The 26,728-nt window shown below is 42.7% G+C and overlaps 3 protein-coding genes across 6 annotated transcripts in view; 1 reads left to right on the top strand and 2 right to left on the bottom strand.

The window, feature by feature from the left end:
• LOC117143256 (aminopeptidase N) overlaps positions 1-14,180 on the bottom strand; it is a 28,882-nt gene extending 14,702 nt beyond the window's left edge. For 2 of the 4 annotated variants that reach the window (XM_033307821.1, XM_033307823.1), the window contains exons 1-4: positions 14,052-14,180; positions 13,437-13,521; positions 4,911-5,560; positions 3,827-3,862 (exon numbers count right to left, since the gene is read on the bottom strand). In XM_033307821.1, the coding sequence (XP_033163712.1) occupies positions 3,827-3,862; positions 4,911-4,935 (61 nt within the window). In that variant the 5' untranslated portion in view covers positions 4,936-5,560; positions 13,437-13,521; positions 14,052-14,180. The remainder of the gene's footprint in view (positions 1-3,826; positions 3,863-4,910; positions 5,561-13,436; positions 13,522-14,051) is intronic. The other 2 variants (XM_033307822.1, XM_033307824.1) reach the window with 1 other exon arrangement.
• A 2,863-nt stretch (positions 14,181-17,043) lies between these two features.
• Positions 17,044-19,139, top strand: LOC117142415 (DNA-binding protein Ets97D). Its single transcript, XM_033306368.1, has 5 exons — positions 17,044-17,217; positions 17,295-17,409; positions 17,472-17,541; positions 17,597-18,311; positions 18,371-19,139. Exons 1-5 carry the CDS (start codon positions 17,154-17,156, stop codon positions 18,799-18,801), a joined length of 1,395 nt encoding a protein of 464 aa, XP_033162259.1. The 5' UTR covers positions 17,044-17,153; the 3' UTR covers positions 18,802-19,139.
• Positions 18,916-26,728, bottom strand: part of LOC117142416 — a 35,027-nt gene continuing 27,214 nt past the window's right edge. The window contains exon 3 of the mRNA XM_033306369.1: positions 18,916-20,446. Within this exon, the coding sequence (XP_033162260.1) occupies positions 19,455-20,446 (992 nt within the window). The 3' untranslated portion in view covers positions 18,916-19,454. The remainder of the gene's footprint in view (positions 20,447-26,728) is intronic.

Here is a 26,728-nt window from a genome sequence, read left to right as displayed (position 1 = left end):
CGCCTTTTCGGTGAAAGTATTTTCGAAACATTTTGCTTATAATTGCCTGTCAGAAATGTGTGCCTTAAGTTCCACATTAGCTCAGATCTAAGGAAATACTGACCCGATATGAGTAAGGTTTCCGCGAAAATGAGATACATACGTAAGTGGTTTTAGCCAAGTTTCTCAGATCTCGCATGTGGGTGGGTGGCTTATCCAGGCCCTCTGATCCACCAGATACACTCGCACTTTCGACATTGGATGCTGTTTGATTTATCGCTGTCATTTATCCACTGCCACGAAAGGGGCAGCTAATTTGAGTTTAATGAAGCCCGCAACACCTCAGAACATACATTCGAAAATCCAGCATCTATATGCGATCTCCGCCCGAGGGCTTGTCAGTGTCCAATCGTCGGAACAGCCTACGCCACACAGCCCAAGGTTTGTTTTTTATTATTAAAAAAAATTGATTAATTGCCAGGGGGATTTTTTCACATTTCCGTTTATTCGCTCGCTTTTTTTCGCTTTTTGCGCTAATTTAGAGCTGGCCTACGGATGCCAATTATGGGAATTTGGAGTAATCCAATTATGAGTTGTGTGTGGGTGGCAAATTCGAAGCTTGCTGCGATCCAACTACAGATGTATCTGCACTTAACTTCACCCACTGTCTGTGTATCTACACCCTGTCATTTATAGTGAACGATAAGAATCTGTTCCGCATTATGACAAACGCTCGTCCATGTCTTATATGCAGCTCAGGTGCCCAGAGGCACCACAATTTATCTGACTATTAAACGCCAATCTAGAGGGGCTTCAAATACGTGCGCCGGCTTTTGCAGACTGACGGATAGCATCTTGCGCCTTCAACGCCGTTTACTTTGATGCATTCGATGCAAAGCCAACTCTTTCAATCCCCAGTGACGGTGGCTAAGTCACGAGCTGCCCCTGGTCTTTTGTGTTGGCCATTTTGGCTAATTTCGTTCGAGAATGTTGGTGAAAAACCAACCAACATAATTTTGCATGCCAAGAGCGAGCTTGAAATCTACACCGAAAATCACTTAGCCCCATTTAGCTCGGCAGACCATTAAAATAAATTATTTAATATTATTATTGCCAATAAAGCGGCTAAATAATGTGGCTGAAAAATGCTTAAGATTTGACAGGCAGTTAGTCTTAGGCAAGATAAAATCGACAGCAAATGAATGGCTCGACTTGTTCTTAGCCCGCGAAATTGGCAGACGGACAGCTCCAAAGTTGACTTCCTATTTCGCAAGATATTTGGCCAAAGTCTGATGACTACTTCTCCACTTTCATATGCATATGCTTCAAATTGGCAACATTGCCCCCAATGAAAATCATCAACATGGCTGCGCGCATGCGCACAAAACTCAGTTGCTGCTGACTAATAAAATTTGCATATCCACATGAGCATAGTTTTCATTGCTCGGAATGAAATGAAACGCCTTAGATGAAATATGTCAACAGCAATTGGCGCTACTGCAAATTGATTTCAATTGTATGCACAAGAGCTGACGTCATTTCCACGACTGTTTTGCCGCTGCTGGTTGTTGGTCAAGTCGATAAATGTTCAGGGCCAAAAACGGCTAAGTGCACTGGGAAAAAAGCTAAGACTTGCTTTAATATACCTTAAATTTAAATATAATAGCTGCAACTTGGTTTCAAATGAGTCATTGTGAGTGAGAAAGTACCGATGCATACGATATATACAAATATATTTTAGTTATGCATATTATGTTTATTATGTAATATTATTTCAGTGTTCAAAACCGGCGAGGCGCCAATGCAAATAAACACGGCGACTTGCGAAGAATTCCGTTGCAAGTCGAACGAGGAGCAGGCCAAAAACAATTTAAATGCAAATCATGTGTTCTTCTTAATGCAACCGATCAATTGGCCAGCGATTGTGGCCTGAACTTGGACCACAAATGCCGTTGGAGAATGCAATTTTCCAGTGGCCAATGAAAACTGACATTTCGAGGAAATGGGGACAGTAAAAGTAAATAATTCTCTATATAGAAAATTGTGCAGCGAAATGTGTCACTCAAAAAACAATTGATCGTACAATTGAACGTAAGTATAAATCACATATTGAATGGCCCATTCGAATTCCGACATTGAGCAACCTGAGATGCATTTTCCATGTCGTGTAATTGAACACCTTAAACGATTTAAAAAAGAAAAGTTTAATGCCCAAGCCAAGTTGTTTGACGGCAATTCAAATGTGTTGCTGGCCCACTTCAGATCTCTTTATATCTGTCATAAGTTGGAGGTGTTAGGCTTAACGCCTTCATTTTAGCTTCTTGGCGAGCTTTATGCAAATTTTGATAGCTTATCAGGCCTCATTATGTAAACAGTCTCATTCTTGGCAGCGCAATGCGCAAAAGGTGAAGTTGATGCCCAAATAGGCAAGGGATTAAATATTATTCCAGTCGAATACTTAATACTCTTAATATGCTAACTAACTTTAGTAGTTCTGAATAGCTCTGTAGAATATGAATGAATGAAAGTAATTAGTAACTTTAGGTGTTCGAATTGTTCCCATTTAATGATAAAATATGCATACCCTTTAGCCAGGGTATCTAAGCCAATATCCGGTGGGGCACATAAACTTTGGGGCATTGGCATTTGTCATGCTGTCGTCATCGTTGGGCTTTTATTTATGTTCTTACATATAAAATGTATAGTCCACAGACCGCGCAAGGTCACAAGGTCAGTTTGAAAGCGAACCGAGCATGACTAATTTAGTGTTTGATTTACAGCATAATTTCTTTTGTTTACAGCATGTTTCCAATGTCATAAACGCTGCTGGCAAACATAGTTTAATTACAATTTAATGGCGTACTCAGATGTCTTCATTAAACCATTTGCGCAGCTGTGAAGTGTGTTTATGTACCGAATTCAAGAGCAAATAAATACATATAAATTTCGACTGCCATCAGCAATTCCTGTGAACTCGATAAACATAAAAAATTAAACTGTTTTTTTTGCTCCGTGGAGACGGGGTAGAGCGACTTTGGCCAGACAAACGATCCTAAGAAGATATATGAGATTTTATGCTGGCCCAAAGAATCGAATTCCAGGAATAAAGTTTTTGGCATTCACAAAACCGGCAATTTATTGTCGTTTTATTTCGCTTGCAGTCCTTAAAAAACCGAGATGACATCATAAGCCCGTTTCGAAAACAATTTTCAAACCGTGAAAGACGTGACCGCGTTGCACTTTTGACGCCACGTACTTGAAGACGCCGCTCGAGGAACTGCAAAAAACCGATAATTTATGACAGTTTTTGCCTTCTCCCAAATGAATATTAATTGAAATCGCCCAGCATCCGCTTGAAATTGAAAGACAGCCAGTCAGTTTTGCCTTTTGCGGAACATTCAGTTGTCAGCGGACTGACTACTTTACGTTTCCTTTTTTTTTTTACAATATAGATAGATAACTTTTAGATATAGAATATTCGTAGAATCAAATATGATGGGCATGACCAATTTGGTCTGTGATTTACATTCGCTAATCCGCTTATGTAAATAAAACAAAGCAAAAATAGAATGCGACATTGGCAGTTGTGGCGTCACAAGATTTAAGATACATATGTATATAGTGTCAGCGACCGATTGCGATGCCCTACGAAAATGGGGGATTCACTGGTGGGCAGAACGGGTTTCAGTGCTCAATTCCACCCATATCTCAGACTTTAATTGGGCGTCATCAAAGTGGCTGGCCCTCCTCCTCCCATTCAAATGGCAATCCAGTTTCCCCACCTCGCAGACCCATAATTATGCGTGTGTAGAACAAGTGATTATATATGGAAGATCTTTCAATTTACCTGGACTTTCCACGCCCATTATGGCGTCAGAATCCTCTGCAGCAGGTATTTGAAAGAATTCGTTGATTTTTGATTAGTGAGATGCGCTGTGACTCAGTCGGTTAACGTAATTGTCTATTTCTATTAGCCAAAGTGTTTGCCAAAAAATAAAAGAACAAATATTGCAAATCTAGATGTATTGCCTCAGTGCTCTGACTAATGGTGAGTGAAGTGTCTGTTTGAATAATTTGCATTTGCATTCGCATTCGCCTTGCATTGCTGATAGATTGCAGAATTCGGTGTCACTGTGCAGATCTCATCGTTCTTTTGAGATTTTCGAAAATTCGAATTCAAAGTCAAACATCTGTCGGTGTTTTGCTGAATGGAATGCTGCATTGTGCGGGAAATATTTTTAGTTATTATAGGTGAGCTTATCGCATAGAAACCACAAAATGAATGAGCAAATACTCGTATTCATTGTCGAAAACGGTCATGATGTAAGTGTCTATATGGCGTCCATATCCTATATACTATATATCCTATATGCACTGGTGGGCGGCTATGAATAATTAGCTGATGAAATAAACATTTCCCAGTAATTAACTTTACTTGGTTTTCGAATAAATCGTGCAAATGTACAGAAGCCAGACGAATTATTTCTTTTTCAAAAAAGAACTATATCATTTTTATCTTCAAATTTAACGAAATAAAAAGCCAAGAATTCAGAGCTTGAATAATAAATATCTATTATATGTCAACTAATATTAGACAAAATGTATTCATACGAATTTAAGTATACATATTCTAATCTAAGCTTTCATAAAAACCAAAAATGATAAATGTAGTTTAATTAGGAAACAATTTCTCAATACTTCTGTAATCTTCAAAATAGCTTAGAAGGTAATTTGCATGGGGGATTTTATTTACACTCCAAACCATTTAGCGTTTAAAGAATTGAGAAGAAACTGGCCTAATGAAATTCAATAAATCTCGAGGCAATCGACAGCATTTCAAACTCAAAATGAGAATTGCAACGAGCGAAGGCATTCTGGAGCATTGCATGGCACCCACTTGAGTGCGCGGACTTGATTTGATTGCAACTCACCTTCGTTGACGTAACCGCCCTCCATGGTGCCAAAGGTGTACACCTCGCTCCGGTTGCGATTGCCTCTGGGCTGGAACACTTTTTGGCCGCGACCTACGTCTATGTGGAGTCAGAAGTCCAGAAAGTGGTATGGGGTTGGATGAGGAGTGATTATGACCCAAGCGATCTGGCCAATGCACTCCACACACCTCGAATGGCTACGAATCCAGATATCTGTGTTGCAATGCGTGCGCAGTGCTTTTCGTTCCGCGTTCTTCGATTCTTATTTATTTTTGTGCCAAGTATTCGTTTGTCTGGCTATTTATTACAATTTATCCACAGATTGCGGCACCAGCAGCAGTGCAGCAGTGCTCTTCAAATATTGCAGGCCTGGCCTCAAAGATCTATGGCGTGCAAGTGGCCGGGCATCTTGTGGATCGGTTCTCGGCTGGATGGATGCAGTGTATACAAACAGTCTAGTCCCACTGTCCCACCAAGTGCGGAAATGTGCTCCGCGAGCAATCTATCTGCGCCAGTTGGATCGGCGAGCAGCAACTTCAGCTGCGGCTCCAGTCAAGAGATTTCACCAGAATTTGCATGGGTCCACGGCGGTATTGTCCTCGCTTTTTGGGGCTTGGCCTCCTCCTAATAGCGACGTTGTCTTCTTTGGCCTGAAAAGAGTTTGGGATAGTATCAAACATGGAAATAAGTTAATGTTCTCCATCAAATTGACCAAAGATAAATGGTGACCTCGCATTTGTCGGGGGTCAAAGTCAGTAAATCACAGCGCATAAATGCAATCTCTGGGCGTGGAATCAAGACCTTTGACTTGACCCCATCAGTGGGAAATTCGCCTTGACATTCGCGCTGGAAAATATTTGATTCATCAGCTCTGTCCTCTAAAAATAGCCAACCAAATCGTGGCGTCTTGGAATATTTAGCTCCTTCATTTCCGTTTCGCTTTTCGCTCAATTACCCTTCCCCTTCGCATTTTTCACGCATCTGCATGGTTGGCGCCCACGGATTTGCGGATTTACTTTTGCTTTTATTTGTTCGTTGTTTGCTTAAAAAATCTTTCAGCACATGATATTGTTGACAAGTACACGGAAAAAAAGCATCTGAATGATAATTGTATTGGTATTAAAATAATATTACAATCCACCGATATCATAGTACCTTCAATTATAGATTCAATTAAGATATCTATCTTTTTAAAGATATAGATAGATAGATAGATGGTCGCTTTTTTTTATTTTATTAATCACTTGGTGAAGTTAAACTCTTTCTGTAAAAAATCTCGAACAATTCATGATGTCACTTGGTCAATGTTTGTGCCGTAAATTGAAAACTAATTTATAATGCAAATACGAGCAGCGAAAAGTCAATAAAACCGAAGGAAAACCAAATTTGTTTATCGAAAGCCTGAATGCAATGGCTTGTTTTTTTTGTTTGTGATCGTGTGTATATTTTGACAATGATTAAGCGGCAAGTTCAATGTCAGAAAAGCAAAGCGAAGCGAAGCCCAAAAGCGGAGACCCAAAAACGAGTATTGAATATCGGCGGAATCATACTTGTTTGGTTTATCCAGACGAAATCGGAAACAAACTGCAAAAAAAAGGCAAAAAACTGAATGGAGACTGAAGTCGAAGAACCGCACCCGATAAAACTTCGCCACGAACTGCAGAGGAACGCGACTCCAAGCCAAAGATACAAAATGAAAAAAGGAGGAAAACAATCAAAATACTTTACCAAAAAGAGAAACGAAAGATATTAAGTAATAAAAAAAATAAATGGAGGGACAAACAGACAACGAAGGGCCATCAAGTGAAATGGTCTTCAATGGATTCACACTTGACATTCATTCGATTGGGCGCCAAGAACACAAGAACCGAACCGATTCATTCTAGTGCCAAAAAAAGTCGAGCTCGTCGTAAACTTTCAATTTTTGGACCGACTCGCTGGGCGATCAATTTTATCGGCGGAACGAATTTTAATTGAAGCCACTGACCGCAGAGGGAAAAGCGGGGATTCTGAGTGATTACACGAATACTCGTACCATTTCGAGTGTCTGTGCGTCTCTAACAAGTCGCATAATTAAACTGGCATTTGATTAATAATCATTGAACCCGCGGATGACCCGCACTTCCCACTGCTAGATATTTTGTGGTTTGTTGGAACAATTAGCGCTTACATTACGCACTTTAGATCGACATTTATTGGGTTAAATCTGAGTGCGCAGCCTTCGACGGCCCTTACACAAAGGCAAAATTGGAAAAGTGCTTCAATTGATGTTCAATAATTTTATTGCTTAACGAGTGTAAATATTGAACGCAAAGGACACTCGTTCTACACTCGCTACGGGCGTCATCAGTAACGAGTGGAGTGTCGAGTTAATTGCCAGCACACAACTTGGTAATTATGTAATTGTCATGGCCTTGTCTTGGGTTATTCATGGGTTATTCATCGCTGATGCCTTTTCACTTGTCGTGTGACAATGACAAGGGTTTTGGGTCTTGTAAATGTAGCATTGACCCGAGGTCAGAAGTGCGACAGCCAAATCTGCACAAATTTCGGTACCAATTAGCGACTTCGCACTGGCTCCGCTTCTAATGACTTAATAGTTTCCCAGAAGTCAGCTTTAATAACCATAAACATTAGTATGCATAAATTGTTTAGTTCTTCTGCCGCACAGTCAAAAAATATACATTTTGTGGCTACTGTCAATTGTTTCCATGGCAGGTTAGCAAATTGCGAATTAGCATTGCAAATTATTGCTCATGTCAGGCATGAGCACTTAATAATTTATCTGTCTTTATGGCATACGAAATACGAAATAACCATTCTGTCAGTATTATTATTACAGAGCGTTACAAACGCCCACAATTTTGCGGGGGCAACACGGCCAGTGCAATATTACGTATACGTAAGCGCTGATGACTGATCATTAGGTTCAACTTTGGGTAGACTAAAAAAAAAACCAATTAAGTGAGACCGCAAGCCAAACAATACAGCAAAACCCAAGGGGATATGGCGAATTAATAGCACTTTTTGCTTGGTTTTCGTTTTGCCTTACGACGACGTCATTGTTGTCACTTTTCGCCGCGGCTTCTGGCCGAATAATATAAATAAGCAATTTACTCACAGCTCAGAAAACACAACAACAATGGTCCAGAATTTATTTTCGTTTCGCTTTTGTCAGGCGAATATATTCATAGATATTATTGAAAGTAAATAACGAAACTGGGTCAGCGCCAGCATCCCACAGTGCGGCGTCAGAGAAATACTTCACCGCACAGATCAATCATATTTTGTGGGTAAAAACAAAAAAACAGCAACTACAAAGGCGCCAATTGCTAATAAGCCATTGCGGCGCACGTGTCGTATGCGTAATATGAGCAATCGTTTTACGAGCCTCCATTAAAATGTAAGTTCCTCGCCTAGAGTTCAACGCACCCTCTCAACAAAACTATCAGCTAAGAACGAAAATATTAATTATTTGAAAGATTAACCATATGCTATAAGTGAACTGTAAGTACTTCCAAGAAAATTAACTGAAAACGTGCTGAATATTAGCTGAATTCATCGACAAAGTGATTATAGAAAATCGATGATAGGACTTGTCTATTTGCTGTCAAAAGCAAGAAAATGGTTTGAAGATTATAATAATTGTAAAGAAATATTTAATCTGCACTCTAAATATAATCATTTTTAGTCTATACTTTTGCGGAGCTAAGTCAAATTCCAGGGTACTCAATAATTCGATTAACGCTTAGCATTCCTTAGTTGCTAAGCCGAAACTATGCGGAATGGCATTTTAATTGAACAGACATTTGCACATTTTTGGTCATTGAAATTAGCCAATAAACATTTTTAGCACTTGGCTGAATTTGGCTAAGGTGTTGTATTTCCCGCATATGTTGGCCATAGAATGCGGATCTAGAAAATTGCGTGTTTATTTGTTCAGAATTATTGTTTGATTCGGCCAATTTCAAATAGCTGCCTTAGTTTCGCTCGACTTTTCCGCGTCTACGTTTATTTTGGCTGTCTATTTTTATAGGTGATCCGATGAGTGGCCACTGGGCGAGCAACCTGCCATTGCCACTATCGAAGGAGCCGTAAATCATCCGAACTTGTATCCGTATCCATATCTATTCAACTACACTTGCTATGCGAACGTGGAGCTTTTATCGGCTCACCGTTGCCGGCGAATGAAGCGTGCGCTCCAATTTCGTGTTCATCGAGCGGGGGAACTGCCGTCAAAAGTCTCGGTGACATTCATCGTTGTCACTTGTGTGCTGTGGTCACTGGGGGGTGGCAGTGGGTTAATGCCTCCGAGCCGGACAATAGCCGTCTATTTTTTTTCGGCTCTATTTGTGGAGCCCAGTGACGTAAGCTCAGTACCGTTTCAAGGTTATTGGGGCTTTTGGTCTCGAAGTCCATCAACTGGCATGAGTTGCACTCGATGTTGATGTTAGCTTCGAATGAACACGAAAATGAGTGGGCTAATTACGGACCGACCATCTCAATGATTACTCATGTTTATCATGTCTAGTATCTTAACTTATTTATTGGATTACATTTAAGATCATATTTAAAGATTTCTCTCTGTTCAATGAAATTTTTTTTCTTGATAGCTGGTAAGCTAACCATGAGCTCACTTCCTCTAATTGCTATCTTTTGGCCATATCCACATCAACATTTACATGAGACTAACAAAAATATTTAGTTAACGTAAGTCACTGCATATAGTGTTCCTATTAATTGTACATTCTTGAAAGTCACTTAACGCATATGAGTTAATTTTCGCAAAGTACATTTCCCTTGCTATCTCGGCTGAAACAATTACATGAGATTACGAAAATATTTAATCAACGTGATAAAATTAAGAGCACACAATCTAATAAATCTCCATAAAGATAGTGTCGCACTCCAAAGTTGATGTCATGGCTGTAAAATGTAAAGGTGTACGTTTCGCTTTTCTCCACCAACTCCAGCGAATTCTGGCCTGCTATCTTGAGGCGGAAAACTGCGGCTTTCCATCTGCATGGCGTGACCAGGCGATGGAAAATGGAAAAACACACCCACAATTGCAACGCAACCTCCCACCCAGAAACACTGTGTCATAATTCCATGGCACGCATAAAAATTTAACGCCATTGCATGTTGGCAGTTGAGCTTATGACCCCTCGTCCATTTGATGGATTTAACTACAGTATGTATATGATGGTCGATCTGATGGCAACTTGGTGCACTTTTCGGGGAAATCCCCTTTCCCCAATTTCTGTTGTTTTTTGTGTCAAATTAGTTACGCCCTGGGTGCTGCAGGTGGTTGTTGCTACCAAGTCAAATGTAAATGTCAAATGCTTGTGACAGCCCAAGTTGTCAGTTCAGTCAGTGCTGGTAATGAGAAAAGTGCCGCCTCATTCATGATTATGTGAATATTTTCGTAACACTGGCTTTCTCACCTTCTGTGTTATTTTATTTAAACAAAGTGTTGTTTGGCCTAAGTAAAAGTTACTCCATTTTTTATAGCACAATTATATACAAATAATACATCAAATGAATGAATGAATTTTCGTTTAGTGCACATGTATTTTTGTAACTCTGAGCCCTTCCCATTCAAACCCCCATTCATCTTCATTCACTTGGCTGCCCTCGCCATTTGCATTTGATCTTTTGTTTTGTCATCTGTCAAATGCACTTGCTGACGTCACCGGACTATTAATATTCATAACGCTCGGCCCAAGTCAAAGGCAATTGGGCAGGAAAGTTATCAGGCCGCCGCCTTCCTTATCAATCATGTGAGGCCCATGAATGAATGAAATTTTGCGCTCACATATTCAGTATTCACTCTTATGCAGTCGGCTGTGCATATATTCATATATATTCAAATATATATATAGAGCTGATCTGCACACGTATAGCTTAATGGCAAACAAATGCTTTCTGTTTTCTGGTTCTTCAGGCCAACGACAAGGCATTTTAACGATATTCGTTGACCTTGAAGGTGGCAACAAAAATTTAAAATTTTTATGCCTTTTCTACGACAGCTGCTGTAGTTGTTGTTATTGTTGTTGTTGCGTGCTCGTTTGATATTGCATATAGAGTCTCGTGTGTGAATAATTTGTGAATAGAGGCCGCGATAGTGAGAGTGAAAAATGTCGAGCTAGTTGGGCAATCTCGCCACGCCCACTGACACCCGCCCGCCCACTAGAAATGAAATGGGTGGGCGAAAGAATTTCTCACCTCACTTTGCACTTGAAATAGTTCTGTTTGCTTTTCGCCTCTCTCGCTTTTCCATTTTCCATTTTAATGAGCATAGCTGCCTCGTCTAATTGTTGTTATTTTCGTTGCAGCAGCGCCACAATTATCATTTGTTCTTATCAAATGACTTATGAAACTAGCAACAATTTCCCAAAGGGGGCCCCAGCCTAGACAGAAATAAAAAACAAACATTACGCGTGAATTGTGCAATAAAAAAGCGTATCAACCAACGCAAGAAACCATTACATATTGCATTAAAAGGGCAGACTCGATGGTGAACTGGAAACACAATCGAAAGTTTTCCATATGTTTGAGGTGGAAATTAACGTAATAGAGATAAGAGGAAAGTTACAGAAAAAAGTAGTATTATTATTCATTAAATAAAATAGGAAATTTAATTTCATTTAAGATATAGGACATATTTGTACTTTCTCTTGTAAGAAAATCGTAGAGAAGGGTATGATATAGACGAGACTTTCCCATCCCGCCCTTTCACTTCCCTTAAATCCCGACAAGGTGCGAAACCACAAAAAGGTAAGCCGAATCCAATTCACAGGGGGGAAAATCGACGGGAAACCACAAAACGCAGCAATCAACCAAAACTCCATGGGTGGCATGCATACATGGGTGAAAATATGGCCTGAAATTGGAGTGGAAAAAGCTGGGACGCCCTATATATGTATGTGCGGCAAATGCAATTATGCAAATGCAGCGCAAGAAGCCATAGCGCTTAGAAATTAAATCACACAATAATAACAATCAAGAAGGGGTTAAAAAATCATAAAAACATTTAAATTGCCCGAATAAACGTGTGGCGATTCAACTAAAATGAATTGAAAACACGCGCCAAAAGGGGCAGTAATGTGAAATCAATACCCGAAAATTTTGAAGGGTGGATTCCTAAAGGGGTAGAAGTATAAGCCATATAGGCAACTTGATCTTTTTTCTGGTTTTTTCATCACTACCTGAGTGCGAAACCGAATCTGCAGCCGCCGATGAGCTCATGCCCAAATGAAAATCAAATAAACAGATAAGGGAACCCCTCGCATCAGAAATTACAATGGAGAGCGGATACAACTAGCCCCTTTTATGAGGTGTTGTTCTTTTTTTTCTTTTTTGGCGCACTCTTCAACATTGTGAGTCGCTTATCGCAGGACTTTTATCTAATTAAAGTCTCACATATGCCTGTGCTGGCTGAAATCTGATTGTAGTAAGGCCGACAAAATCGCTCTAGTGTTAAATTAAAAGTGCTGTAAAAGCGCAAAACAAATGCCGGCGAGTGTCCACTGTACTTGATTGCCGCCTGATTGGGCAGCATTGAAATCTAATTAATGCGAAATGTGCAGCGAAAAATTAACAAAGGCAAATTTATCGAGTGGGCTTGGTGTAAATATAGTTTATAACATCATACTTGCAGTAGGCGACCCATTTACCCAAAGGCTCGAACATAAACTGCCTTTTTACATGCACAGTACAAAAATTTATGGTAGTCTTGGGCAATTTCTCACAAAAGATTTTAGTGAAAAATCTAACATGCTAGGCATATATTTTGATCTGTGGTGAAACATCAAACAGCATGTCAACACGACATGAAAATATGATATTATTGATAAGAAACATCTATAAAAATGGCACGCGGCATTTTTCATTCCCAAGAGAATGAAAATATAATGAAATATATAAATATTTTCTAAGATTATTGAATATTTAAGATTATTTTACAAAATCTTAGGAAATTGAAAGTTTGGAAGGAATTTTCCGGCAGTGGATTAGAAGCGAACCCACTCCAAATGGCCAAACAAGTGGTGCCCGCTGGGAGCCGCCAAGTCTCTGGTGAGCAATGGTGGTGCAGGTCTGGATACCCACGCCACTTGGGGCACCACCAAACCAAAGAACCACCCACGTGCCGCTTTTAAGCGCCGGCTAAGAGAACTTGCTGCCACTTGTTCGGCGTTGCATGGAAATGGAAAACACTCTCGAGCTGTTGCAACACGGAAAAGCGGAAAATGCTGCCGGCGATTAAGAGAGAGAGAGAGAGAGCGAGCACAGGAAATTTCCCAGCTGTTTCAAGGGGGCGGTGGGCTCATTTCACAGGAGGTGAAAAGTTCAAGCACTGCAGCAGGCAGCGTCCTTGGGAATTCCAGCTGCTGTGGAGCACTCGGAACCGGCATTGCATTCGGCCGAAGGACACCTTCCCCGCAAAATCAATATCTGCCCGGGTCACTTCGGATTCACATGCTACCAAAAAAATCCGAAATCAATTCAAGCGATTGCCAAACTCACCTCGTTTGATTTTTCCACTTGGCTGGCACAACACAATTCGTGGGCTTTTCCTACAGCTTGCTGTGCATTTTTCAGATTTTTCAAGCTGTTTTCCAAAACGAAACAAGAAATTGTAGTATTATATATTTTTTAAATTATATGCAACTTTGCAGCGTTGGCCGTTACACTTTGATTGCTGATAGCGTGCATTTTGTGAGTGCGTGTGTGCTTTTGATTTGGATTTGTATTTTGATTAGAGCGAAGGGAAAACGAATGCAAATCGATGGAAACCGCCTATTGTTGTTTGGCCGCCAGGGGCAATGTCACGCAGCTAAATTTGTGCTGTTTTATTTATTTTCGTTACATATTTTAAATTTAGCCCGCCGGTCTTTTGTTCGGCCGTTTTGGCTATGAAAGAAGTTGAATTTTAAATGCTACAACATGTGTGTGTTTTTTTTTTATTCATGTATCTGGCTAACTAGTTTTCAGCCAACGCTGAAATTGTGTTCTAAATGGCAAACAAAACGCCCACACAACAAATTCCGCCCACTTTGTTGGTAGTGGCAAAAAGGCAACAAAAGCGCACACGCACGCTCTCAAAGATAAGAGCATAAAAAAGTAACAAAACTTGCGTACTTAATCAAATAAGCGTTATAGCAATCGCTTTTTGGCCAGAAACAAAACTCGCGAGCGGTCGGCACTTTTATTAATTCTGATATTTTGGCAGCACCCGCGCTCCGAAAAAGCAAAACCGTCGCGTTTCAATTGCGCCACAAGACTGTCGTTCAATATTGAAAGCGATGCGAGTTAAGCACCCAGCCAGCTGACAGCGAACATGTTCGAGTTCGAAAGCAACCGTTGTTTGCCGGTGCGAACAGTCGAACTTCGAACACTCGAAATAAATTCTATTTAAAGATTCTAAACATTTGTAGAACCCTTAAATGGATAACAATGTTTATTGTTTATAAAAAAGGTTTAATATTTCAAGCAAAAATGTCAAAGCAAATGATTTTAGGCTTACATCTCTAACTTTATTTTTGCATATATTTTTTAATTACCCTTATACTTTGAGCAACTGATATTTTTGAGTGCATAGTGCTCAATGTCAAACTATATTAGTGTGTATATCTTTTGCTAAGTAAATCATAGCACATGCTTATAAAGGATATGTCTGTCTGAAAGTATAAATATATATCTATAATATTCTACATTATAATCAAAAGGAAACTTACAAGTTATTCACACTTTACATGAAACGTGGATGGATAATTAATTAGCAATGATACAAGAGATAGATAATAAATATCAGCGAATAAGCCGCAATGACTCAGATGGCCTATCCGCAATTGAAAGCAAATCATACGAACAAGTGTTGGCTACCATAATTTGGCCAGTGGTGGTGACACAGTCGCGGAATATTAATGAATCCCAAATGCAGAAGTGACTCAATCCACGAACGGTGAACTTATAATATCGGAAATAGCCAAAACATGATAGAAAGCCATTTAGAAGACCATATCCATGTCCTGTTTCTTGAGCAACCACTTAAACGGTTCATCAATAACGTGACTGCACTGCCCTCAACTGGCCAATAAATAATGCAGACTTGTTTCGAAAAACCAATAGCAAGCGGGTCACAAACTAGTTCATATCCTGCCCCTAATTCGAGCGAAGGTTTCTAGGTGCAGACCGAAAAAGCCAGCATAACTCACTCGAAAAACCAATTAATTAAAAACCAGAAATTATGAAACGAAGAGCGAGAAACCGCCGACCGCCTTTGAAATGTCCTTGCAACAACAGCGATAGCGATAGCAATCCTTGGACGACCCAAATACTGGCCATTCAGCATGGGCCACGGAAATGCAAATTCTCCAAGTCCCGGGCTCTGGTGCTCCACTTTGGCGCTCCGCGTGGGAGTTGTCCCTATTGATTTAATTCTAGCCATCCAGTGACGCAATTCCGTGGAGTTGAACGCTCGGCCGACAAATAATCCAGAGGCGAAAACCCCAAGGGGTTGTTTTCCTTTATTTTTGGTGTTTTTGTGCTTTCATTTCGACGGTCCTTGGCAGCCGAATATATGGGAATTTCTGGCAGTCGACGGCGCCACAATGACTGCGCATAGTTTTATGTACATTCGCTATTGGTTTTGAGTGAGTTTTCCACGTTGTCATTGGGCTGGTTCATCTGTTTGTAACCCCACTGCAGCTGGGTGTCATGACCTAGACAATTTTTGGGTCTGCCTAGATTTCTATCTGCGAGAAGGTCAATGCGGCGCATACTTAACGTGCAATGATATAAGCGCTCATTAGCATATAATGAGTAATAAGGGTTTGTGTGGAGAGAAAGATAGAAATTTCATATCTAATAATATCCAAATGAGACGACTTTGACAATGACTCAACTTCAAATGGCTGGAAAGTACGCAAAATGAAACAAAAACTGACCTGAAGCGCCTGAATTTGGCCAGCTGGCTAATATTAGTCAACAGCTTGGCAAGTAAACAAAGCATAGTGTTAGTCCCCAAACAAAACAAGACCCTCGTTGTCGGACAGGAAACGGAAGGGGAAAATGGAGTTGCAAGGTTGCAAAAATGGGGATGATGATGTGCCAGAACATTCGTGGAAGACATTGAATCACTTTTAGCTAATACCGAATAAAAATCAAACATTGTCATCAGCAAGATATTCGCAAGCAAATATCGTTCATCAACTGAGCCAACTGAGTCAACAGCATGAGGTAATGCTCCCAACTCCGGACTTTTCAGGCCGGGAGCCGACTTTGTCCATATCTCGGTACATGGTACATGGAAAATCGCTTGTGTTAACAAGTGCGCTGTGCACTTGACGCTGTCCTCTGCTCCATAGCACAATTGGCATTCTTTGTCCCACCGCTTTGACCCACTGATCGTGTTACGGGGCATTTAATCAGCATTAGCTGAAAATGAGCAGCACTTGGCCACTTCACTTGCCTGTGGGAACATCCAAGTGCTTCCTAGTCAGGCCGACGCACAAACATGGCCAATTGTGTCGGCCAATTGAGTCTTGAACCGCAAGAAAGTGGCGAAAAGATATCGCATGAAGAGCGAACCACTCACCCACAAGTGGGTGTCTTGAGCATCGACTTATTGTTGCGAATTGAATTCCTCAATTAATTTCGATGGCTTTTCTAGGAAATCACTTGAGGGGGCGAGCACACACTTTGTCACCAGATTGCTAATTTTTATAGATCGTTAGGCTTAAAATATTAATAGCCTGTGATGAAAGAAATTTGGATGGCAAGAATAAGTTTATTACGAGTTTTTGATGAATGAATTTCTGCACAGGAAAAGATAACTAGAACTGTGGAAAAATATTTGCCAGTAAAAAGTATAACAAAATTATGTCTTCTTTTAAAACTAAACAACAGTTGATGTTTTTCTTTAAATATATATGGTGTTAGTTATTTTTTTCATAATTAAAGCTAATATTGTATTTGACACTTGCTAACTGAAACTCATATTCACATTATTTTAAAACTTTTATCATTTTTAAAAGAACCGCCAAGGTTTTCAAATCAGATAGAATTGGTGGCAATACTGGCCCGTGACTATGCAGCCCTGTTCCAACGCCACTTAGTATTATTTGGTATTGCCACACCCACCGCACACGGTCACACTGAAGATGCAACAATAAATCCACGAGACAAATTTGTTAAAAACATTTAGTTAATATAGGCAGTTATTTGCGATTTTAAGCCGCGATGAACAGCAGCAATGACTTGTCGGATGAGCTAATACGCCGGCTCAGCGTCGGCGGTGCCCTGGGTAAGTGGAATAATGCCATTTCCCAATTGGGACGCACCTGTTGTTACACCGATTTATAAATTGTAAACAATTTGCAGAAGAAGTGATTGCCAGCGAAATGTTCGAGGATAGCATCGATGTGGAGACGGAGGCGGAGCCGGACGACATCATCATCGTGCACATGGACATCCGGGAGCCGCTCAGCATGCTCAAGTAAGTCTGGCGAAGATTACCACCCCATCTGCCATGCAAATAACCCTTATTTCTGTCCACAGATCACTTGTTGAGCAAAAGATAGGAGTGTGCCTGAATTACTACACCTTTTGGCTGCAAGACGCGCAGGAGGTGAGTCTATCTGCTTCAAAATAAAGTGTTTACCTAAGCCTCCACTCTCCTGCAGCTGGAATCGCACAAGAATCTCGTGGACCAGTGCGTCAAGGGAGAAGGCCTGGTGCAGATCAACGTGCAGATACAAACTATTCGCAAGCGCATCAACATCGCCGACGTCCTGAAGCCCACGGAGGCCGCACTGGCTGCCTTGGCCGAGGAGGTGGTGGGTCAGCTCTCGCCGCCGGAAACGGCCAGCCAGAAGAGTTCCTCCAGCGAAAGCCCCATCAAAACCCCAATCAAGCGCATGCACAGAGAAGACTCCGAAGACGAATCCGTTGAGTCCAAGGATGTCAAGCCAGTCTTGAATTGGGTTCTGGACAGCAAGTTTAAGCGAGAACAGTTACGCCTCAAGATACCCGAGGCTGCCAACGAATGGACACACGCACACGTGACGTACTGGCTGGAGTGGGCCGTCAAGCAGTTCGAACTAGGTGACATCAACATGAGCGATTGGCAGATGAACGGTCAGGAACTGTGCGCAATGACGCACGAGGAGTTCAATCAGAAGTTGCCCCGTGATCCAGGCAACATCTTCTGGACCCACCTCCAGCTGCTCAAAGAATGTAATTTTGTGTCCGTAGTGCACAAACAGGCGGAGGAGCAGCGGAAGCCCAAGCAACCAAGAATCATGTCGGCCAACTCCATATCGACCGTTTCGGGGGGCAGCCTTTCGCTTGAACAGCGGATTATGCGGAAATCCTATCAAGCAGTCAAGAGTTCCGATTGTAAGTAGACGTGCATGTGACACCACAGCTTAAGCTAACAATATATACTTCGTTCACAGCCGTTGAAAGTACTTCGACGTCCATGAGTCCCTCAAACTACACTACCATCGGTTCCGGTAATAATGGACAAGTGCAGCTCTGGCAGTTCCTACTCGAAATACTCACCGACTGCGAGCACACAGACGTTATTGAGTGGGTGGGCACCGAGGGAGAATTCAAGCTCACTGACCCGGATCGAGTGGCACGCCTTTGGGGCGAGAAGAAAAACAAACCCGCCATGAACTACGAAAAGCTGTCGAGGGCTCTCCGCTACTATTACGATGGGGATATGATCTCCAAGGTGTCCGGCAAGCGGTTCGCATACAAATTTGACTGCGATTTGAAGCTATTGATCGGCTATGATGCCAATGAGCTGTCCATGCTGGTCAGCGAGGGCAAGGCGGTGCCGGAGCGCGTAGCCGCAACGGAAACAATTACAGAAGACACGTGACATGGCGAGCTTAAGCTCAAGGAGGAACCCGACATACTCTGGAAGTACGAGGAGCCTTAGCGTTGGCTGACTTGGTCGGATGACGGCGCCTGGTTAATAATACAAATTGTTACATATTTTACAATCCTAAGGCACACGATTTTATTATCCATTTCGTATTCGCTAAGGTTTATAATCTCTGTCTACATAAGCTATAGCTATAAGTATCGCTTTTATACTGCTAATCATCTTAGTTATTATCTGAATAGTATTTCTATAGTGTGTATATTGAATATTGTTCGTTACATGATTGTTGCGATTTTTGTAAAATCCATAAAACTAAATTCATTTCCACGCGATTTCCATTTGCATTTGCTTTTGCTCCTTCTCCTCGGCATCGTTGTGTGTTGATGGTTTTGTTTGTGATTTTACGTGACTAGTTTGCTTGCTTAACTGATCTAACTAAGCTCTAAGCGTGGGCATTTAGCGGCTCCGGCTAAACGGCCTCCCAGTTAGCTTGTCGATGAAGTCGAAGTTGATGATGGCCTGGCGGAATGTGCACGCAAATGCTCCATTCCCCCAGCTGAACTGGCGCTAGACTCGAACGGCTAGCGCCGCCAGCCGGGGTAATACTTAGTTTGCATTAAGTTTTGAGTATGAGTTTTGTGATGCGGTTACAGCTCCGTGGTGATCTCGTCCTGCGGTCGAAAGCCCAGCTTGTAGAACTCGTCCTCCAGCCACAGCGAGCTGGCGTTGAGATCAGAGATGAGATTGCCGCTCTTCAGCGTGTTGAAACTGCTGCCGAAAGGATCCGAGGCCCGGGGCTCCTCGAACTCGTGCAGGCTGATCAGCGAGCCAAACAGGTGCAGCTTCTGCTGCGCCGAGGCACTGCTGCTCCGATCGCCGGCCATCAGTTCGCCCACTCCCTGCGGCGTCGCCGTGGGCGTCACCTGTTGCCGGAAGATGCTGGGCTGCTGCAGTGGCTTCTTCTTGTTCGGCGCAGCGTAGAGCACCTCGTGGTGGCCAGCACTGTGACCGTGTGAGGCCTGGAAGAAGTCGATGAGCTGGCCCACCTGGGGCTTGTAGCGCTCCAGGGCCTGCTCCGACCAGGCATACAGCCTGGACCAATCTGGCGGCGGGGCGGGAATCAGTTCGATCGGCCTGTTCAGCAGAATGAGCAGCTTGGCCAGATCCCGGACGATGGGCCTGTACGAGTTGGCAGCCGCCACTTCACCCGACAAATAGAGCTTCCTGATCTGCCGTCGGGTATCGTTCAGCATGGCCAGAAAGTACTCCGCATTCGGACGCATCTCGTTCAGCTGCCTCATAAAGTCCGCCCGATCCATGGTGTTCTCGTTGATGAGCTTCTGTTTGATGGACTTTCGCCGCCTCTTCCTCTTAACCAGCATCACGGCGACGGCCAGAAGGGACAGGCAAACGAGGAAGCCACCGAGAAGTCCGGCTAGTGCGGCCATCAGTGGCCCAGAATAGCCTGTGGGCACACACACCCGGCCCATGAACTCCGTGTGGGCGGACCACTGGTCCAAGTAGCCGGCGGGGCACTGATCCACGCACTGCCTCGTGTCCGTCACCAGGTACATCGGGCACTTGATGCAGCCCGCCTTGTTGCAGCGTAGGCAATGGGAACTCGTCGTCAGCGGGCAGCCTGCGGAAGAGAACGAAGCAAAGGGAACTGGGTTAGTCACTCTGTGGGTCATTATGGCTCCCTCAATTAGCGCTGATCAGCATAATTGCCCGCTCATTTGCATAGGAGCACACAAGTCACAGCACTCCCACAGACAATTGTCCACGCTAATGCCGACGAATTAAATCATTCCCAGACTTTTCGGGAGGGTGACTCCCAAACTACACTAAGCAAACACTTTTAAGATTAAGTCTAGATCTATTCCATAAATTTCCCTAATGAGTTGGTATTGAATAAGCCAGGGAATAGAACACATATTCTAGATTCTCGTGAACTGCACTTCATGCTAGTCAATAAAACGACGATCCAGCCAGAGCAATTGAACCTTAACTATGATGTCAAGATCCGTCCGCTCCGAACACATGACATATCTCAAACATCTTTGTTTGCCAGAGATCTTCGCATAGCTCTGCTGGGGCTTGTTTCCCTACGAATTCAAGGTAACGTCAACAAACAGTGTTTGACTTTTGGCTGCCCAAACCCAAACAACATTAGCATATCGCCACCCCTTCCGTGCCCTGAAAAAAAGTGTTGGGCAAACAGAGAAGGAGATACATATACATATTCTAGGAAGACGACGAAAACTGGGAAAGTTCAACATGGTACCAGCACAGGCTCTTGCCAGCGGCTTCGGCGGCTAAAACTTCGTCAAGATCAAAAGCTTACCAAGCCGCCGCCAGTTTCTGTTGTCAACCGACCACGACAACCACGAAGACAACGACGAAGTCGAGGAGACGCACCGAGACTCCCAAACAGGCCAGAAGTTGGGTCTTATCTGCAGGAGCCCCTGCCCAATATATCTTGATACTGGATTGCCAAGGAAAACAATAACATCGCACCACGTACGCATCCAGATCCCGTCGGTCGGCCCATTGCAATGCACTTGGCGTCTGTTCAGGTGGCTCAGCATCGTCATCATCAATGGCATTAACTTGTTTATGCGCTAATCAGACACACACATCCCCCAGGCGGGAGTTGGATCTGCAATCCCATACTCCAGATCCAGGCATGGATCTTGAATCTTCAATCTGGCATCTTGAATCCTGAGAGCTGCGGCCATGATCGCAACCATGGCAATGGCAATGGCAATGGCATTGGCAATGGAAATGGCCAATTCCCAGGCAGAGGCGGATAATCAGATGTAATTCGTAATTGATATTGCTCAGTGGTCAGTTGGCCAGTGTTCTGTCTTTTGGTATTCCAGCTCGATCTCTGGGGACTGGGCGTGCAGTTGATCAATGATAATTGGTTATTAAATGGATGATTGCCTTTAGTCCGCCTGTCGTCGTCGCCGACTTACAATTCCAATTCGATGGGCGTGCATCTTCTTCAGGTGATCATGTAAATGTTCTGGAATTGCAGACTGCTGTGATCTTGACGCGATATAAATAATGATATCGACTAGTTGGGACCGTGGATAGACTCCAATGATACAGCCCATATATGGCAAATCAATTTGTCCATTGCAATGAGTTGAGTTCAAGCAATTCTCGAGGAGATCAGATCGAAGATAGAGTAAGCAGATGGGCCAATTTGCCGCATAACGATGGTGAATTTCAATACAATGGATTTCTAAAGTTCGGTCTTAAATTATGCCATGATTAAACAATCTCATCAAATTCGACTTTTATAATTCAGGACCAGCCCATCTTCGGCCACGCCCAAACTTAAATTTCTCCTCACCTGCTGCAAAATGATCGACTAAATAAGTGGTTGTAGGCATTCGAGCAGCCATAAAGCCCCGATGATGACTACAACTATATTTACGTCCATCACCATGATCATGATCATCAGTTTCTGGTGTTTGGGAAAGGCAAAGAATTAACAGGCCGAAAGGCATTGTTTAAACTTTCTTTGGATGAGTCAGAGAATCTGTGGACCAGCTCTCGGATTTTAGCTCTTAGCACATGATGTGCCAAGTATCTAGGCGTGTCAGCCATCGACTCGTAGTAGATATAGACACAGCACAAAAAAACATATAATCGACAAATTACTTTCACTCAAAACAAACAAGACAGACGCCAGCAGCCAGCTAGGGCCATAAAAAGCGAAATAAAATGTTTATCGGACAATCACCATCAAATGAAACACGCATAAAGTAAATTCATTAGATCACTTTATAACGCGTAGATCTAGATAATTGAGTACCCAGCACGGGGAGTGGAGTGCAGGGTGGGTTCCCCGGCTCCATTGGACCGCACAAAAGCCGCTCAAGGTCGTTCCAAATCAGAGGGTTCCCGCCGTCAGAATGTGGAGCTGACAAAATGTGGAGCTGTCGCTCGATTCGCTGATCGTCGATCGTAAATTGTAATTTGCTGCCAGCTTAGACAATGCCTGGTCACTGTCATGGATTTTAGACGCGGTACTGGGGAAACTCAAGGGTATGAGCTATTTGGAGTAATCTTGTTCGCATGGTAATCGAATTCTACTATTAAACATTTTAGCATCTTCAGATTATAACCAGAATTTGATTAGAAAAAACCCATTTAAGCACGGCTTATTAAGGAGAATAGTAGCAACATTAGGTATCTGATAGTCGTAACACTCAATACAGGCTCATACACTTTTTTTTTAGGGAAAAGGCGCGGCAGGCACTTGGCACTCTTGTCTGTCAATTAGGCATTTGACATTTGCATAAATGTTTATGCAAAAAGCGACAAACAGAACGCAGCGAAAATAAACAAACAATGCTTCTATGCAATGGCCAGAGTAAATAAATATTACGAAAAACAAATGGCATACTTTATGAGACAGTGCCACCGCCACCCCCCACCTTCCCCCCCTCGCACATGCCAACATTTTGCTTAAGCAACCGAAATTAGCTTTTTGCCATCAGCAGTATTTCAATTTCTTTTATGCGAAGAAAGTATTTTGGGGCACACAAAAGAAATGAGACCGAAAAAAACCGAAAAAAAACAGGGCCAACTGAGGCTGCGCATGCGCAAGCGGCGTTTATTAAAATAACGGCACTTAAGTACGCCCTAAGCAAACTGCACTCAACTGCAAAGCCCAAAACATGCAACTCCAAAAAAAAAAAAAATGAAAAAAGTGGCCAAAAAAATAAGGCAAAATAAATCGAGAATGGGCGGACCTGGGACAACGGGCAGCAACAGCAACCAAAATCGACAGAACAAAGACCTTTAATCAGCATTTTTGTGGAAAATATTTTTTTTTTTTTTAAACTTATTGCGTTATTTATTGGATCTTCTCTTTTTGTGAGACTAACAATAATTATTCAAATCTTATTATATAACTTATATTAATTACAGTATGAAGTAATTGTATTAGTTAGAGACGGCCCTAGGATTTCTTTGCTGGGCTGGAGAATCTTTGCGCTTCAGTCGGCTCTGACTGTAGACTCGCGTAAGCGACTTCGCGAGAGGATTTTCGTGTGCGGCGAGCTTTGCTTGATGTTTACTTTTTTTCAACTGAATTTCCTCATTGACAAGGTTTATATGGAGGTCTCTATGGATGCTTTCGCTGCGTAGGTACCATGGTGCCCCAGTGATAGTTCGCAGAATCGTGGACTGAGCTCGCTGTATGATTTCAATGTTGGTTTTTGAAGCGTTTCCCCATAGTTCACAGCCGTATGTCCAGATGGGTTTCAGCACGGTATTGTAGAGGAGTACTTTGTATTCCAGACTAAGGGGGGAGTTGTAGTTAATAAGCCAGTGAAGATTGGCTGCTTTAAGCTTCATATGAGTCCTCTTAGATTCTATATGTCGCCGCCAGGTGAGGCGTCTATCTAGGTGAACGCCGAGATATGTTACAACGTCTGCTTGTGGGATAAGTGTATTGTTCAGGGTACAGGGTGGGCAGGTTTGTCTGTTCAGTGTGAAGGTTACATGTCTGCTTTTGGTCTCGTTTATCTTAATGCGCCAGTCCGCAAACCATCTTTCCACTATTTTAAGATGGCAGGCAAGTTGCTCTGTTGCCTTTGCTGGGCATCTAGATCGGCTAAGTATTGCGGTATCGTCAGCAAACGTAGAGGTTGTGAGCTGATAGTTTGTAGGCATGTCTGCTGTGAATAGGGTGTAAAGAACGGGGCCCAGTACACTACCTTGGGGGACTCCAGCATTGATAACGCGGTCGTGTGAAGTTGAACTGTTACACCTGGTTGAGAACACTCTTTTGAAGAGATACGATTCGAACACTTTGTGCGTGTTCTGGGGAAGCAGTTTTGTTATCTTGTACATTAGTCCTTCCAGCCAGACTCGGTCAAATGCTTGTGCAACATCTAAGAATATAGCTGAACAGTATTCCCGGTGCTCAAAAGCGGTACGAATTTCGTTTGTGATGCGATTGACCTGTTCGATCGTTCCGTGATTTTTGCGAAAGCCAAACTGATGCGATGGTATTGTATTTCGCCTTCTTAAGTAGGGAGTTAGTTGATTTAAAAATGCCTTTTCAAACAGTTTCGAGAGACACGTTAGGAGACTGATTGGTCTGTAGGATGAGGGTTGCGTTTTGTCTTTGCCTGGCTTGGGAATCATTACTATAACCGCCTTTTTCCACCTTTGGGGATAGTATCCAAGTTTCGTAATAGCGTTGAAGAGATGGCATAAGGTCAGAACCGCACACGGTGGGAGTTCTATGATCATTTTTGGTGCCACCAAGTCATGTCCAGGTGATTTTTTGGGATTAAGACCTTTTATGATAGATGCTATCTCACTTTGGCTGAATGTAACTGGATTTATAGGGGGCAAGCTTTTAGTTACTACAGGGAGTACAAATGAGTTGCTAGCAGGATTTGGTTGGAATACTTTCTGAAGGTGATCGGCGAACGCATTAGCTCTATCTTCGTCGCTGCGTATCCAGCTTCCAGAGGGACCTCGCAGTGGAACGACTGTTTCTGCCGGTGGCTGTATGCTTTTGTGTGCTTTCCACAAAGGGTTCCTTTTACTGGTGGGCGATAGTTGTTTGATATATAGATGCTGAGCGTTGGCTTCCTCAAGCTTAAGTGCCCTGGTTAGTTTACGTGTTGCTATTTTTAGATGTTCCTTAGCCGTTGGGGATCTATGATTCTGCCATTCTCTTCTTAGTCTTCGTTTTTCAAGTACTAGCTGTTCGATTTCACGATTTGTCTTGCTATGGTTTGTCATTTTGTGTGTGTCTGGAGGTGTAGAGGCCTTGGCTGCAGCAACAAGTGTTTCCTCTACCGATTTGACCAGGCGATCAACATCCTCGTCGGTGAATACTGTTTGAGTCGGTTCCATGTGAGTACAAACATATTTCGCGTACCTTGCCCAGTTGATCCTGTTGCCTGTCAGCCTGTAGGGCCGCTCAGTTATATGTGGTCGGTGCCAGAGAGTAAGTAGAACTGGAGAGTGATCAGATGATAGTTCTGCAAGTGACTCGGCCGTAATATTATTTCTTGGAATCTTTCTTGTTATTGCGAAGTCAATGAGATCCGGTAGCTTATTTGGATCTGCTGGCCAGTATGTAGGCCTACCCGGAGTCACATGATCGAGCTTGTTTCGCGGCTTAATGAGCGCGTTATAAAGTTGTTTGCCCTTTGGGGTCAGAAGACGTGATCCCCAGTGCGTATGCTTGGCATTGTAGTCACCGGCCGCTATGAATCGCTCACCGAGTGAGTTGAAAAATTCCGTGAATTGGTCCTCAGAAACTACAAAACGAGGTGGGCAGTAGACTGCGGCCAGAGTGACGGGGCCGCTGCTGGATTGCATGCTTATGGAAGTGGATTGCAGGTAGTCCATTTCAGTTCTGTTATAAAGGTGGTGTTTGATGCGACCTCTGATAAGTATACCAGTGCCCCCATGGGCTTTGCCGTCCGGATGGTTTGTGGCGTAGAATAAGTATCCTGGGATATGGAAGTTGTGCTTGTCTGTTAGATGTGTCTCGGAGAGGAGCATGACGTCAATATTTTTATCGAATAAGAACTGGGCAAGTTCGTTTTTATGCCGTGAAACGCCATTCGCGTTCCACATAGATATTTGAAGTGGAGACATTATATTGATTTGAATGACAGAAGATGCTGTATCAGCATATTTTGGTTTCGCATAAGCTCTTGCATTGTGGTTTGCATGAATGTCATAAACTCTTTTAGGGTTTGCTGGAGTGAGATCATCATCGTTTCAATGCCAGTTGATATATGCTGCGTTTGTTCGTTCGAGGTAGTTATTTTCTGTTCTTCCCGAGTAGAAGTCGACTTTTGTGTTATCGGATTCACGGATTTAATTCCCGATTTTAAGGCACTAGCGAAGGAAATGCTAGGACTGGTAC

Source organism: Drosophila mauritiana, chromosome 3R, assembly GCF_004382145.1.
Source record: "Drosophila mauritiana strain mau12 chromosome 3R, ASM438214v1, whole genome shotgun sequence".
Classification (NCBI taxonomy): Eukaryota; Metazoa; Arthropoda; class Insecta; order Diptera; family Drosophilidae; genus Drosophila; species Drosophila mauritiana.
The sequence above is the reverse complement of the archived record's forward strand: the minus strand, read 5'-3'. Positions and strand labels throughout refer to the sequence as shown.